This window comes from Dasypus novemcinctus, chromosome 22, assembly GCF_030445035.2.
Source record: "Dasypus novemcinctus isolate mDasNov1 chromosome 22, mDasNov1.1.hap2, whole genome shotgun sequence".
NCBI classification, from domain to species: Eukaryota; Metazoa; Chordata; class Mammalia; order Cingulata; family Dasypodidae; genus Dasypus; species Dasypus novemcinctus.
This window is the reverse complement of record NC_080694.1, coordinates 59,731,930-59,748,089: the sequence shown is the minus strand read 5'-3', so window position 1 is coordinate 59,748,089 and position 16,160 is coordinate 59,731,930. Positions and strand designations below refer to the sequence as shown.

General features: G+C 48.1%; 1 protein-coding gene across 2 annotated transcripts in view; it reads right to left on the bottom strand.

The window, feature by feature from the left end:
* Positions 1-6,594: 6,594 nt before the first annotated feature.
* Positions 6,595-16,160, bottom strand: part of LOC101414996 (butyrophilin subfamily 2 member A2-like) — a 20,798-nt gene continuing 11,232 nt past the window's right edge. For both annotated transcript variants that reach the window (XM_058285365.1, XM_071211011.1), the window contains 5 exons: positions 11,720-12,001; positions 10,532-10,732; positions 10,120-10,140; positions 9,999-10,025; positions 6,595-8,085 (listed from right to left, as the gene is read on the bottom strand). In XM_058285365.1, the coding sequence (XP_058141348.1) occupies positions 7,451-8,085; positions 9,999-10,025; positions 10,120-10,140; positions 10,532-10,732; positions 11,720-12,001 (1,166 nt within the window). In that variant the 3' untranslated portion in view covers positions 6,595-7,450. The remainder of the gene's footprint in view (positions 8,086-9,998; positions 10,026-10,119; positions 10,141-10,531; positions 10,733-11,719; positions 12,002-16,160) is intronic.

Genomic DNA, 16,160 nt, shown 5'->3' with positions numbered 1-16,160 from the left:
CCACTTGCGTCTCTGATAGGCTCCTTGACCTTAAGGCATCTGAAACTGAACTAATGATTCCAGGCCACCTCTTCTCTGGCCCCACAGCCTGCTTCTCTCCCGCTTTCCCCATCTCGGTAAATGGCAACTCCATCTTCCTAATTTCTTAGGCCTAAGACTTTGGAGTCACACATCCATCCCCAAAGCCTCTCTATGCCACCTTCAAGATAAACGTGTCATCTGCCCACCTCTCAGCATCGGCACAGCTCCCCCGGGTCTCCTGCCTGGACCTCTACGCAGCTCCCAGCTTCCCTCTGTCCTTGCCGCCTGCAGGTTAGTCTCAGCTGAGCCTCTGAAGGAACTCTCAAAACATAAGTTAGAGCCGGTCGCTCCTCGGCTCAAAACCCTCTCAAGGCAAAGATGAAGAGAGCACGAAGGCTTTGAAGGTCTTATCAGATCGAAAACCCCTCTGAAATCACCCCCTCCTCTGCTCCCTGGCCCTCCCTGTGCTCTAGCTACCAGCTCCTTTGCTACTCTTCAAACAAGCCATGCAGCTCCTGCCTCTGGGCCTTGGCACTGCTGTTCCCTGTAATTGAATGCTTTTCCCCCAGGTATTCCTAGACCTGGGTCCCCACTTCATCACCACCTATTTAAAATGGCACTTGCATCTTCCTTACTGTGACTTGTTTGTGTCCTCAGCATTTACCACCGTGTGGCCTGCCGTACATTTGACCAGATACAGGAGAGGTAGTCATGTTCTGTGCAGTGACCGTGAGCCTGAACTAGCAAATGCTGGGCCACTGCTCCTGGCGGACAGACAGGGCTTCGTTCCTGTGAGCCTCTGCTCACATCACATCTTTATCAGCTCATTAGTACAGAACTTTTTTTTTTAAATGGGGCCAGTAAAAAGAGTTTATTAAGGAACAGGAAGAGAGACAGCACACGTGGGTGCAGCGTGCTGCAGGGGGAGGGCAGGGCCCTGGGCAGGCCTCTGAGGACCTTTTCCCTCCACACACACCAAGGAGGGAGCTCAGCTCCCTGCGGTCCCGACTGGCTGCCTTTCTAGCCCACCTGTCAGCTCTCCGGGCCAGTGGGGAGGCCTATCTGTTTGGAGGTATCCGGGCTTCTTTTGGCCCCTGGGTTTCAAATGGGACCTCGTGACCAGCGTCCTGGTGGGCTTTTGGGCTAAGCTTAGTTCTCAAGCTGCAGCCGCCCCTCGGGGGTTCTGGGAGGGGTCTCATGACTGTTCTGACCAGACCTCCCTGTTCCTAGACTAACCCACCTCCGCCTCCCCGTGGGTGGGAGAGCAGCTGACTCCTCAGCCAGTGCTCCAGGACTCACAGCTCAGCCTCAGCTGCCCACCTGCCCCTTGGAGCCTTGGATAGCCCAGGTCCTGGGGCGCTGTGCCCCTTGCTGGAACGCCCTCCTCGGCCTCCCCTGACACCTCTGTTGGGTCATGCTTAGAGACCCCCCTCCACAGACCTCTCCCCCCAAACTCCTGTGACGGCTGCCGTTCCACTCCCGGGCCCGTGGGAGCAGGGCCCACGGCCGCTCCCTGGCAGCTGCTCCCTGTGACAGGCCCTGGGCCAGGCTGCTGGTGCTCAGCCAGTGCACAGCCTTTTGAGTGTGTTCCTGTTTAAAGGCCCCTTATTAATCTTATCGTTGATTCATTAACATTCAACTCACTCCCAATACACCATAACGCACTTCTGAGCAAAGCTCACTGCAGCAGTGTGATATGGTTATGGATTCCAAAAATAGAGATGGGATTATGTTTATAATCTGGTCTGTACCTGGGTGTGATTAAGTTAGGATTAGGGCTTTGATTGGGCCAAATCTTTAGGGCAGTGAGTCCCCACCCCTTGGTGGGTGGGGAGTCACAGATAAAAGGCATGGCAAAGGACAGAGTTGAGGGTTGCTGATGTTGGAGTTTGATGCTGAAGTCTTAAGCTGGAGCCCCAGGAAGTCAGCACACAGGGGAAAGAGAAGCCACCCCAGGAAGAGAGGACGAGAGCCAGGAGAAGAACACAGGAACAGAGACGGCTCCTTAGACAAAGCAGAAACCCCAGGGAGACAGAACCATTCACTGACAGTCTACAGCTGACCTTGTGGAGAGAGGCTAAGTCTAGAGAGCCTCATAGTCTACGGCTGACCTTGTAGAGAAAACAGAGGAGCTGAGCCCAGAGGAACCCGGAAAGCCTGAACCCTCACAGACACAGGCAGCCATCTTGCTCCAACAAGTGAAAATAGACTTTCTGAGGGAAGTAATTTATGCTTGTGACCTGGTATCTGTAAACTCCTACCCCAAATAAATATCCTTTAAAAAACCCAACCAATTTCTGGTATTTTCCATCAGCACCTCTTTGGCTAATACACACGCTTACATCTAATGCCACATCATATCACCCCTAAGAATGCAATAAATTCTCTTTTTTTAAAGATTTATTTTTAATTAATTTCTCTCCCCTTCCACCCCCCCACCTCCACTTTTTCTGCTCTCTTTGTCCATTTGCTGTGTGTTCTTCTGTGACTGCTTCTATCCTTACCAGCAGTACTGGGAATCTATTTCTTTTTGTTGCATCATCTTGTGTCACCTCTCCATTTGTGCAGCACCATTCTTGGGCAGACTGCACTTTCTTTTGCCCTGGGTGGCGCTCCTTACCATGCACGCTCCTTGTGAGTGGGGCTCCCCTACGCAGGGGACACTCCTTGTGAGCATAACCTCTGCGCTTGGGCCAGCTTCACATGGGTCAATTCCACTTAACCCAATAAATTCTATCCATTGGGCCAAGTCCGCTTCCCCCAATAAATTCTTTATCAAGCAATTTCAATGACCATTGCATTATTTTCATCATTGGTGCCTGAAGCATTTCACAATTGTGCTCTTCTGCGTTCTCTCTTGGATTTAAAGTACTTGGGATTTTGAAACCTTGATGGTCCTTTCGAATTTTGACAATGCTATAATCATTGTTTTAGATTACAGATTTCTAGATGAAGATGGTTTCTCACTGGAATTCATTGTAAATGGTATGAAATCCAATCACCTCTAAAGTTTACATCTCCAAGATCACAAACAAGCAACCTGACACGGTGCCATTTCCAGAGGATCAAACTCAAAGTTTCTGTCTCCACCTTACTGTCTTTTCCCCCATTTTGTTTCTAAAAGAAAAGTGTTGTCAGAATGAGAAGTCCAAGGCTTGTTGCAGCTAAAGCTAAATGCCCCAGATGGTGAGAAACTCTGGGGAAGTTGAGGTTATCTCCAGATTACACTGGGGTTGGCGCAGGGTGACTTCTTCCAGTCCCTTCCACCTCAGTGCTCAAATCCACACTTCCCTCCCACAGGAAAACTGGTGTCTTCAACTCCACCGTGACCTTTTCGGAAAGCTTTGACCCTTTCTGAGAGGGGAGAAGAGGAAGGCGGAGAGTCAATCAAGGATGTTATATGAAGGGCTTCTGAGATAAAGAATGGAATTAAACAATGAGAGTTGATGTTTAAATCTTTCCAAACTGATGAAGGCAACATAGGAAATGAGAGAATGGGAGGAGGTGAGTGGGGATGGGGAGAGGTGAGTTTTAAGGGGGAAATACCCCTTTTCCTCTGGAGTCACAAACATGACAAAGTGAGGAAAGGACTCTGCCTTCGATTGGAGAGTCTCATGTCTTCCCTTTCTCACCTTCTCTAGATTTATCTGGAACTGGGAAGTCTGCTCAAGGAAATCTGCTTCCTTGAAGGTCTCTCTCCTTTATAAACTTTCATTTTTATTAACTGCCAGCTTCTTTGGAGACTAATATTAGCAGCTCTATGAGCTTTTCCTGAATAAGCAGGCAACTCTGGCCACAGGTCACTGCGAGGCAGGTGTCTGAAGGGGGAGCTCTGACGCTGAAGGAACTCAGTATCAATTCCACAATTTAGGTGTCATGGAAGTCTCTACCGCCTTTTCTTGTCCAAGAAAGGCCATTCACCCAGGAGGTGTCTTTGATGATCCACAAAGCGGCTCTGTGAACAGGTCTACTTCATCCAGATTTCAGCTCTCTGAGGTGGAGGTCTCCACTGCACCTGGGGCTCTGAGGACCAGCCAGGGCCATCCACAATTTTGAGCTCTCACGTGGAGTTCAGGATCAGCCCCCAGGCAATGAAGAGAGAAGGTGGCCTTATTTCTTCAATAGATTCCTCATAAACATCAAAGTGCATAATTGAAGAAAAGGAAGATGCACACACAGTGGGTCTAGGTAAACCATGAGTAGGAGCACCTGGGCATTAAATATTGGAACTTGGTAGAGTGGGCAGAGCTTAGTGGTTGAGTGACTACTTCCCAGGTACAAGGCTTACTGGAAATTGGGGGGAGGGGAGAGGAAGGTTGTGAGCTGACGCCTACATGGGTGAAATCTATGATACAGTGGAGGTAAGCAGTCGTGCAGGGAAGGGATAAAATGGGGACACAGAGATATTATTGGGTGGGGATTTGTAGGCTTGAGCAGGGCTAGGGATGTGAGGATGGGTCAGATGGTCCAAGGAATTGGGGGGAAGGTTGGGAGGAGCACATGAACATGGGAGATTGTTGAGTATGTGGTTGAAAGTATAATGCTGCAAAAACTCTTTAGAAAATATAATAGGGAATGGTAGCTTGTTTAAGGTGTTTAATGTGGAGTATCTGGCACAGGGGCAGGCTTCTAGGGAGTGTGTGAGTGCTCACCTTGTCCTCCTGTGTTATATCATGGGGTGGAGACCCATACAATGAGTAGGAAGGCGTACCCCCATCCTGGGGAGCCTGATGTTCTCAAACAGAGGGAAGGGTGTCTCTTGAGAGCACTGGTGGCTCCCAAATGCAGGAGGACAATCTAGTATGTCAAGCCCTCAGCATTGTGGCAAGTATCTATGAATCTGGTCCATCAAGCAGTGAAGCTGTGGGCCCTGAGGGGAGGGAAAGAGAAGAATAGAAGAGATAGAAGTGGGGTATAACTGGGTGGCAATGAAAGTGTTCCACAAGATCATGGAATGATGGATATTGGACATTTGAAATTTCACCAAAAATTTATGAAAGTGTATAGTATAAAAGGTAAACCATAATGTAACTAAAAATTTAGTAAACTGTATAGTCTAAAATATAAACCTCCTGTAAACCAAAAAGGAACCATGGTTAGTAGCTATGTTTCTATATGTGTATCAGCTGTGGCAAATATAACATGAACATGTAAAAAGATCATTGGTGGAGAATAGGGAAAAGGGTTTGATGTTGGATATATGGGACTCTCCTATATTGTATATGTGACTTTACTGTGTTCTAAAACTTTTTTAAAGACAAAATTTTAAGTTAAAAAGAAAAAGGATGTAGACACTGAGGAAGGAATGGAGGAGATTGCCTTGCCACTGTACATACAGGGCAACAGCTATTACAGTGATGAAAGGCAAAATATCAAAAAGAAAGTTTTATAATATTTTTTATTTTTAGTACTCCAATTTAATTTTTACTGTATTTCAGTTTTTCTAAACTAGTATGTATTCTATTTCTCATCTTGAAACCTGTCATTTCTATTTCATTTTCCTACTAATTGAATTTGGCAAAATCATACGTTTCATTTTTAAGAAGTTTTGGATCACAGAGGGGTTCAACTATGGCAGGGGAGAAACACTGGTGTGGGAAAAATTAAAAATTAAAAAGAATTTGGAGCAGGTGCAGCTCAGTGGTTGAGCGACTACTTCCCCTGTACAAGGTTCCCAATTCAATTGCCTGTACCTCCTAAAAAAAAAAAAGTACTTCACACACTTCAGCAAAGAATACAGAAGATGCCATCTTGGGAATCACAGGCCCTAGAACGTCTCCTAAAGGAGGAGCTTACACTTGAGGCGGCCTTTGAGATAGGGCAGGAGCTGTGGGCAGAAGGGCGGGGCGCTCCTGCAGCCAGTGGGAACAGTGTGACCGGTGGTCTAGACTGGGGAGCTCTGGAGATGGGACAGATCCCTTTGTTTGGAAGTGATACAAGGAGGCTTTGACAAGGAGATGGAACAATCCTGCTGGGTCTAGTGCCTTTAGTTAGAACAGTTCAAAATTATATTATTGTCCTACTAAAAATAAGCCAAAACACACATACCCATAAACAACCCATCATCTGCTGTCTTAAGAAATCAGCTATTTGCATATGATCCCTATTCTTTCAAGACTGTGTCCATTTGTGATTGCACGGTTGAAATTTTGGACTTTTAAAAAACATTTTTCCTACCCAATTTTAAAGTTGGATCCTAAATTATCTAAAATCCTAGCATCGCCATTGAAGCCATCATGTTACCTGTCTAATTCGATTCCAGGATGCTTTATCTCAATTCTCACAATACGGTGTGGGGACACATGGGACTCCCTGATATGTGTTTGGAGAGACACAAGGTCAAAACTATTTCCATAATTATAGTAAGACATTATTTGCCATGCTCATTTTCTCACGTACATACAGTGAAGTTTTCTAGAGGCTACATGACCTGATATCATCACAGATGGGATGCAGAAGGAGGTATGAGAATCCAGTCTTTTCTATTAAGATAGATTGTAGATTACCACACTTCTCATTAAAATTTAGTTTGCTTTGGAAATAAGTTATTTTCATAAACACATTTTTATTAACCTCTAATTGATTTATTTTTATCTTAATATAAATTAATACATTTTTCAAACTTTCTCAGATTCAATCAGTAATATTCTCAGACATATCTCAAATGCACAAAAACTCTTTGGAGTCCACAATACTTTTTAAGTTTCAAAAGCTTGAAACTTGGGAAAAGATGTAGCTCAGGGGTTGACCACCTATGAGGTCCTGGGTTCAATCCCAGATACCTCCTTTAAAAAAATAAAAGCTTGAAACTGCTGCCCTCTGCACCAAGCATGGACCCTTGGCCAGCTTGGCTCAGTAACTCACCTCCTTAGCTGGGGCCTTGACCTGAAGCCACGCCTGAAGGCTGAGGCTGCCCCTGGTGTGCTACAGGGACCCTGAACCAGGCCAGATCCACATGTGGGTGCCGCCTTCATCCTTCTCCCCACAGCTCTAGGCCTGGGAAGCTTTACTGTGTGGTCTGGAATTCTAGAGCTGGGTGGGGATGGGCCACCAGCTCCAAGGACCACAGTGTGACCACCCCACAGCCGTGGCCCCCTCCCGGCTCTCTGGCTCCCTGGTGGCCCCCTCCCCTGGGGCCTGCTGCTCCAGCCCTCCCCTTGCATCCACAGTCCACGGCACCAGTGCGCACTCGAGCTTCACCGCGCTGAACGCCTCACCCTGATGAGAAAGCAGTGGATTCCCGCAGGCACCTCCACGCACTGTCCCCCTTGCCTTTCCAACGTGGCAGCACCAGCCTTCCTGCAAGTGGCCCCTGCCACGGGAAAGCAGCTGCCAGATGAGGGGCCGGCTCGGCGGGGGCCTGGCGTGGGTGCTAGAGGGCCACCCAGGCGGGGTTCCCTGATGCCAACAGGGAGAGGGGCCCGTGTGGTCAGGGGTGTGATGCCACCAGAGTCCAGAGGGTCCGGGGGAGTGGAACTAGCGGCCGCGGCGGGCCCCCCGCTCCATGCAGCACCAGGCCGGCCTCGGGCACCATCACCCCCTGCGCCCCCACGAACGCGGGGCACATGGCAAGGGGTCTGTCATTGGACCCCAGGAAGAAGAAGGGCCGCAGCGGCCCCGCGAAGGCTAAGCATGGGTATGTGTAGATGTGCGAGCGGTCCCGCATGTTGTAGAAGGACACGTCGCCCGCCTTGTAGTCCAGGAAGACGCCCACGCGGCCAAGCGGCTCATGCAGTGGCAGCAGGAGCGCGGGGCCGGCCAGCAGGCTGTACAGGCTCCCGAACTGTGCCAGGGCCCAGACACCGCTGCCTGCTGCCATCTGGCCCTTCCTGGGCAGGTCGGCGCTGCACACGCCCACGGCCCACACCACCACGTCCTCCACCTCCACCTCCCAGTAGTGCCGCCCAGAGCTGAAGCGCTCCAGGCCCAGGACGCACGGCCAGTGGTCGAACCTCTCGGGGTTGTCGGGGACCTCCTGCCGGCGGGTGCCCCGGAACACACTCCTGCGGTCCTCGGACAGGAAGAGCTTGGGGTGCGCTGAGGCCGGGTCCAGGACCACGTCGGCTGTGGGGGAGTCACGGGGTTAGTCGGATGGGAGCCTCGGGAGCCCCAGAAACTGTGTCCATCCAGGTCCTCCCAGAGGGTCCCAAATGCTGGTGGGACACCCCCACGTGACAGCCCTCTGCACCTCACAGAACTACTCAAGCTGCACTTCTACCTCTGGGTGCAGGGAATTGCCTTTGGGGAAGGGTACTGGTGCTCTAAGCAGCTCAGAACATTTACCAAATGAGCCCATATCACGGCCACCCACTTCCTTCCAGAGTTCTCTGTTCTGTCCCCTTTTCTAGTCGGGACACATGCTCCACGGGACCCTCTCTAGTTGGAAACCTTCCAGCTGGGCTTAAGCCAGAAAAGAGGCCACATCCCTCCCAGGAGGCAGTGAAGCCCGTTTTCACATCCCCCTCCCACCCCCGTAGAGCAGTTCCAGCCCATGTCCCAGAGCCCTGACTGGTGTCGTCACGGGTCCCCTGGGCGCCATTGCTATGTGACCCCATGACAAGTGATTCCAGTGACTGACAAGGGCACCCTCCAGAGGTTCAAGGAAGACAAACGTACCCCCCAGCTGCCCGAGATGAGGGGGGATATCACCCTTCAGTTTTGCTCTAACAGCCCGGGTGCAAGGACCCCAGCTGCGTCTCCTCTGGGAGTAGGAAATGCGTTGGACTCCTGGCATTCCGCACACGTCTTAGTCTGCATTTATTACCTGTGCCCGCCAGGTCCCTCCAGTGTTAAAATGATATTCTCCTTTCTTCACAGTGACACTTCTGACAGCTACATTTTGAAATTCACTTAGCTACAGGGGAAAGGCTGAAGTGCCAAAGGGGAAAGGCTGAAGTGCCGTGGTATCTGGCAAACCTGGGTTCGGAGGTGTTTATGGGCAGAAAGTATAAAATCATGAAATGAGAAATGCCCCTGGCAGGAGGCAGGGGTAGTGATGGGAAGCTCTCTTCTCTGTCCCCTCACGCTCTCTCTGCAGAGTATCCCAAGTTCTCCTGGGAGCAGGAAGGCATTCCTGGCCAATAATTACACATCCTTGAGAGGGGTGTGAGGAAGTTTATTGCCTTCCCCCAACCTGGCTCTTCAACTGTGCTCAGCTCTACCACCTTCCAGGTTAGAAACAGCTAAGCCAGTGCTGTCCTCTTTCAATTTAATCCCTGAGCCAAAGGGCAATGGCTACTGAAACAGATATGGCAGACCTCTGGTAAACAAGGATTAAACTACTGTGAAAAAGAAAAAGCTGTCAAAAGTAAACTGTAAGGTAGATTAAGAACTGCTGGAATTCCTCAGTGTCAGAGCTGGGATCCAGCCCTGGGTGGTGTGAGATTAATTTCATGTGCTTGGTTAGGTTATTTGGTCAAGCAAGCACTGGCCTGATTGTTACTGTGAGGGTGTATCATAGATGGATTTGCATCTAATCAGTTGATTGCATCTACAGCTGATTGCATCTACAATCAACAAAGGAGACTGGCCTCAGAACTGTGGGGCATCTCCTCATCCAATCAGTTGGAAGTCTTAAAAGTCAGATTTGAGGATTTCAGAAATCTAAAAGATAAATTCCTGCCTCTACTTTAGCCAACCAGCTTCCCCTGTGGATTTCAACTACAGCTTTATTGGAGTTTCCACCTTATGGCTGCACTATACTATAGGGACTGGCCAGATTTCATAATCACCTTTGTTGGAATTTCCAGTTTCTGGTCTGTCCGATGGAATTTGAACTTACCAGAACTTGCAGTTGCATGAGCCAATTCCTATAATAGATTTTTTAAGTAATGTGTTTCTATTTCTCTGGAGAACCCTGACTGCTACAGATGGGAACTGCTCTGCTGCCTCTCAGCCAGTCTTCTAACTTTAACGTGCGCTGATGGCTGGTGGGTGGGAGGAAAGTTGGGATAAGAGGGAAGGTCAGAGGTGCTCACCTGCATGTAGGAGGGTTCTCCTCCACCCTGTAAAGGGACAGAGGGGGGATGTGAGAAGACAATGGCCAATCAAACAGAACACAAACTGTGCTCAGAGTGACTCAGAAAACGCTAAACTTACGCAATTCTTCTTGAAGTTGCTCTGAAAAGGAAACAGAAATAAATGGATGTTCTCAGTAGTAGAACCAAGAGACTTAGGTTTGTATAAATGATGGAGGACGGGCCCTTTAGGAACAGCCCCCCACCCGCACCCCTGCCCCATGCCTAAGGAATTGGCAAGTGTCCAGGAAGGACGATGACCAGGAGGCTGGAATTATCAGCGCTCCTTCACCACACAGCAGTGCTGCGTGCGGCCAGAGAACGAAGGCGGCGTTTGTAGGACGTGGAAAGCCAGCGCCCATGGGTTAATTACTGGGATGTGACAGTGCCAAGCCCATGTGGCCCCTCTCTTTGCTGCCTTCTCTGTCCCTGTGCTCCTGCCTGTCTGAACTGTGTCCTCTGTATGGCCATGAACCTCCCTCCTACTCTTGTACCTTTTGCCACACGTTCTTCCCCAAGTTCCTTCTGTGCAATTTCTTTTTCTTCACTTTCAACCTCTTTCTCCACTGCCAGAACCTCTTTTTCCTTTTGAAGTTTCTTCACGAGATAGACGCCCCCGGCCATGAGGAGGATGAGGGTGGGCAGGATGATGGCCAGAGCCACTATCCAGGGCGATGTGCTGGGCATGAAGGATTCTGCAAGGGGAGCCGGGGAAGGCCCACTTAGCCAGAGCCGTGGGTGAGCACAGCCCTCAGGGCACATCTAAAGAGCGCCCTCGGGTCCCCGGTCTATTGGCTTCTCCCCCAGAAAGAGAAAGAGACTCATCGCCTGCACTGGTTCACCCCACAATGATGGCCAGGCCTGGGGTGCAGGAGCCAGAAAAGCAGAAATACCCAGACTCACTATGGGATGGGACCATGGGAATAAGAACTGAGCAGCGCTGCCACATCCCCACGGCCACCACCCAGGGACAAGCCACCGTCACGTCTTGCCTGCAGTAGTGCAATGCCCTCCTGCTTCTGCCCTTCACTTCCACAGCCTGTGCTCACGGAGCAGGGAGAACGTGTTCTTTCCTGACCATCCAAGCTATAATTAAAACACCCCCAATTCCCTGGGGGCCCCATCCCCTCCTCCACTTTACTTTTCCAATAGTACTTATCACCTTCTAGTATAATACACATTTTACTTATTATTAAATTTATTGCTCTCTGCCTCTCTCTAGAATGTGAATTCCATGAGGGCAGGGATTTCTGATTTATCCTTGGTGTCTAGAACAGGCCCTTGAGCATAAGAGAAGCTTTCTAAGTATTTGTTGAATGAATTTATGAGTGACTGCAGATAGGGAATTTCCCCAGCTCTGTCCCTTGGGAAATCCTTGAGGATTCAGCAGCCACCCATACCAACCACCATTTATTACAATGGTTCTTAAATCTTAAAAAATTGTCACAAGACAAGGACTGTCATGAGAAAAATTGTCAGAATTACCTGCAGTGAAGAGGTACCTCTCATGGGTTTTTAGAATACTTGATCTCCCCTTCTGACAAAGGGAGCAGCCTCAGCTCAGGCTGCAGCCCCAAGCTCCTTGGGGTCCAGGACCCCACCCCACCCCCTCTCAGGCCTCCAGCCTGTTTGCTGAGGGTCCTGGCTCCCCATGATGAGTTTTCAGGGAGCTGGGAGCTCACCTGGAATGAAGATTCCTGCTTCCACCTCCCGGCCAAGCCGGGTGTTGTTGATGGAGCAGAACATGTTTCTCACAGAGTTGTCTCTAGCGATCATGGCCAAGGCAACGGTGAAGAGGCCGTCGGCACCAGCAGTGTAAGCCTCCTTCAGGGCGGACACAACCTCGCCATAGGGGTCCCTCCACACCGCGTGGGGCTGCGGGTACCAGCCGGCAGAGGTGCACTCCAGCCGGATGTCCCCATCCTCCTGGCCCTTCATCTCCACGAGGGGCTTGGAGCCCAGACCTGGGAAGGGAGACGGGGGCTCAGCTGAAAAGGCAGGGGTGTCCTGGAAGCTCCACTCTAACAGGGAGAGCCAAGGGGAGGAGGGAGAGCCAAGGGGAGGAGGGAGAGCCAAGGGGAGGAGGGAGAGCCTAGGGCAGGAGGGAGAGCCAAGGGGAGGAGGGAGAGCCTAGGGGAGGAGGGAGAGCCGGGCGGTGGCTCCACTGAACCTGGAACGCATGGCCCCCATGTGCCTAACCTCTGCAGAGGAAGAAGGGGAGGAAGGAACGAAAGAGGCAGGGTGGGAAGGAGGAGACAGGGAGAAAGTAGGGCAGGAAGAAGGGAAGGAAGCAAGAACCCTGAGGCCAGGACATTCCCAGGGAGCAAAATGCCAAAGAAGCTGTGAGATCTCCAAGGCCAGGGACTAGCCCTGCATGGTAATCTTTCTCCATCACACTTCCAAGCATTTCTCTGCCTCCTGACACGGGCTTTCTGTCTGGTTCATTCCATCAGGGGTTCTAATTTTCTCACTTCGGGGTGGGTATGTCCATTCAGACCTGAAAAGGCATTTCACTTTCTGCTCCTGGGAAATCTTCTCAGTAGCCTTGGCTTCCTCAAGCTCTAGAATAACACAAGGACCGAAAGCTGCCCGGCCAGCAGAACCCTGAGACCCTTTCTGGCCGGAAGACCCCACTCCACCTCCTGGCTCAGGGCTTCACAGCACCGCAGCTATCTGCGGCTGTTCTTTCAGGAGAATGGACAGAGCTGGCCTGCTGAGCCAACACTTAGCCCAGTGCGGAGACGTTTGTCCACAAGAGGCTCAATTAGGCAGTTTTCTTATTGTCCTCCACAACATCCACCTACTAGAAAGATTTGGATATCCTGGGGTCCTAAAAATAAAATACTGCCTCCTCGAAGACTGTCATCAGAACAACATCATTAAAAACTCTAAGAATTCCCAAGCAAAATGCGGTATATGAATACAATGGGATTTTCCAGCCCTGCAAAGAGGAAAGAAGTTCTGATACATGATGCAGCACAGAGGAACGCTGAAGACATCATGTTGACTGAAATGAACCAGACAGAAAGGACAACTATTGTAAGAGCTTATTCACATGAAATAATTAGAATGTGCAAATTCACAGCATTGGAAACTAGAATACAGGTTAACAGGCTCCCAGGTGGGAGTGGGGAATGGGCAGTTAATGCTTAATTGGTAGAGTTTCTGTTTGGGATGATGGAAAAGTTTTGGTGAAGGGTGGTGACGATGGTAGTACAACAGCATACATGCAATGAACACTTCTGAACTGTATGCTTGAAAGTGGTTAAAATGGGAACTTTTAGGTCGAATTTGTGTTAATAGAATAAAAATATAAAATCTCATAATATGGTACAACAGAAAGAGTGGACCCTAATGTAAACTATGGACTATAGTTACTAGTAGAATGATAATAATATTCTTTCATCAATTGGAACAAAGGTCCTACACTAATGCAAAGTGTAAGTCATAGGAAACCTGTGTGTATGTGTGAACGGGGGTGGCTAGGAACATGGGAGCTCAATTTTCTCCATGATTTTTCTGTAAACCTACATTTTGCTCAAATAAAAAATTGAAAAAACAAAACCCAGACTATAACAAATTAATTAATCTAAAAATTAGCTGAAAAAAAGTCTTGTGATTCCAGAGTCTTCCTAACTATATTCTATCTTTAAAAGGATTTTCAATAAAAGTGAATAACAGGTCATGAAGGGCTCAAAAAACATGGTCCTGGTCATCCAAACCTCTGCTGAGTAGTTCCTTTTTCAAGCCTAGCCCAGCAAATCACAGCAAGACAGGAGATCAAAGCAATCACTTAACAGTTCCTGCTATTCAGTCCATTTTTTTCTAAGAAATAGAGAGAAAACCCTATTTGGATATTTAACTGCTCACACAGAAACTCTGCAATGGAATAAAATGCAAAATAACAAATGAGAAAAAAAAGGTTCTACCCGACATTCAACGTGGTTCAATGAGGGCAAGCAAGAGACAATAGACTAAGGGGTAAAACCAGCCAAAAATCAACCAACTGAACAAAAACACAAAAGTTTCTACAACTATCCAATTCAGCATGGGCAGGACGGAGCAGTTATGTTTGCAAGAAGAGAATAGAAGATCTGTATCACACATGACTCAACCTGCTACAAAGACAGGTGCAACCACACGCAAGGAGTGCACCCTGTAATGAGAGCCACCCAGTGTGAAAGAAAGTGCAGCCTGCCCAGGAATGGAGCCACACATATGGAGAGCTGACACAAGATGACACAACAAAAAGATACACATAATCCCAGTGACACTGATAAGGATAGAAGCGATCACAGAAGAACACACACAGAATGGACACAGAGAGCAGACAACTGGGAGGCTGCCGGGGGGTGAGGGGGTAAAGGGAGAGAAACAAATAAATAAATCTTTAAAAAAAAACACAAAGACGGGGCAAGGCCCAGGAACCCTCCTCAATTCTGTATTAGTCAGGAGCAAGGTTGCCCTTTTGAGTAACAAAGACGGGATCTCCTGGGAAAGGCACACCCTCCCCAAACCTCCACAGCCCACTGAGCCCCGCAGGTGCATGGCTCACTCCCTCACTTCCTTCTAGGTCTTTGTTTAATTTCATCTTTTCAGTGAAGCTATTGTGTTTTTGACCATCCTATTTATACTTACAATGTCCTCCCTGCCCAGCACTCCTGACCCCTGTTCCCTGCTTTATTTTTTCTATAGAACCCATCACCATCTGCCATATTATGAATTTTACCTCATTATTTCACTTACCACTCTGTGCTCCCTCCAGAACGTGAGCTCAATGAGGGCAGCGGTTCTCCTGCATTTTGTTCGCAGGTTTCTAGAAGAATGCCTCAAATATAGGAGACACTTGTTAAGTATTTGCTGATTGAATTCAGGAGTGTCTATGATAAGAGGAATCCCAAAGACAAATTTTTCCCTCGCTAAAATTTTAATATCAGCCATTCATGTTTTTCGCTCATTCATTTAACAACTTTGCCACGTACCTACTGGAAGACAAGCTATTTGCTAGATATGGATATGGAGTAAGGAATAATTGTTGGTGTTAAATCTGATTGGTTCTGATTGTGGTTTGGGCTATAATGCTCTTAAAAGTGTGTGTAGCAACAACCACTATAAAAGTATGTATATACTATAAAAAGTAACTTTATAGTGAAGCCTACCAAAAATGTTCAGTTCACCAGGCACATAGTTAGATGAGTACTTCTTCCCAGACAGTGAGGTGTAGCTCTGTACCTAATGAAAACATGCTGACCTGGGTGCCATGGGACTTTTAAAGGAATATTCTTAGCATCCTTTTTTATGGTAGTACAAAGCTGGAACCAACTGAAAAGATCCTCAAGCACAGAATGGATGAATACGCTGTGGCACAGTTGCACAATGGAACATTAAGCAGCAATTAAAAATCAAGAAACTACAGCTACACACAAGCACACTAATAAATCTCAAATACACAATGGAGGGTGAAAAGAGGCCAGATAGAAAATATACCATGTGACTCCATGTAAATAAAATTCAAAAACAGGCGAAGAAAACTACATATTTTCAAAGATAAACATTTTTGGGGTACATCTGTAGAGAAAAGCAAGGGAATATCACTTTAGAAGTCAGGACAGAGTTTACCTTTGAGATGGGAGGAAAGTGACTGTGACTGAGAAGGGATGGGAGAAGGCCCTGTTCTGTTGATGTGAATAATGGTTACTTGAGATACACTTCATAATTATTCAGTAAACCAAACATTAATGTTTTATTACATTTTCTGTATGTGTTTTATAGTTCACAATAAAAACATCTTATTCTAAAATACGTTACTGAGAAATGACCTTCGGGATCTTTAAGGAGGTATTGATATAGCCTGTGCATAAATTCAAGATTGTTTCCAACTGTATCTAGTCCCCAAAATGTCCACATAATATAGGCCCTACAGTCTTTGAATGTTCAGAAGGGATGTAAGACTGAAGGTGTATTCAAGGTTGCATCCAGATGGAATGTGGAAGATATGCTAAATCCAAGCTGGCTTGCAATGTGGGGAATATGTAACTCACCTGGAGGAAATAACCTACCTGATACTCAGCTCAAACAGTGAAGAAACTACCCAAAGGTCTGTTTGCATACTATCAGCCTTTG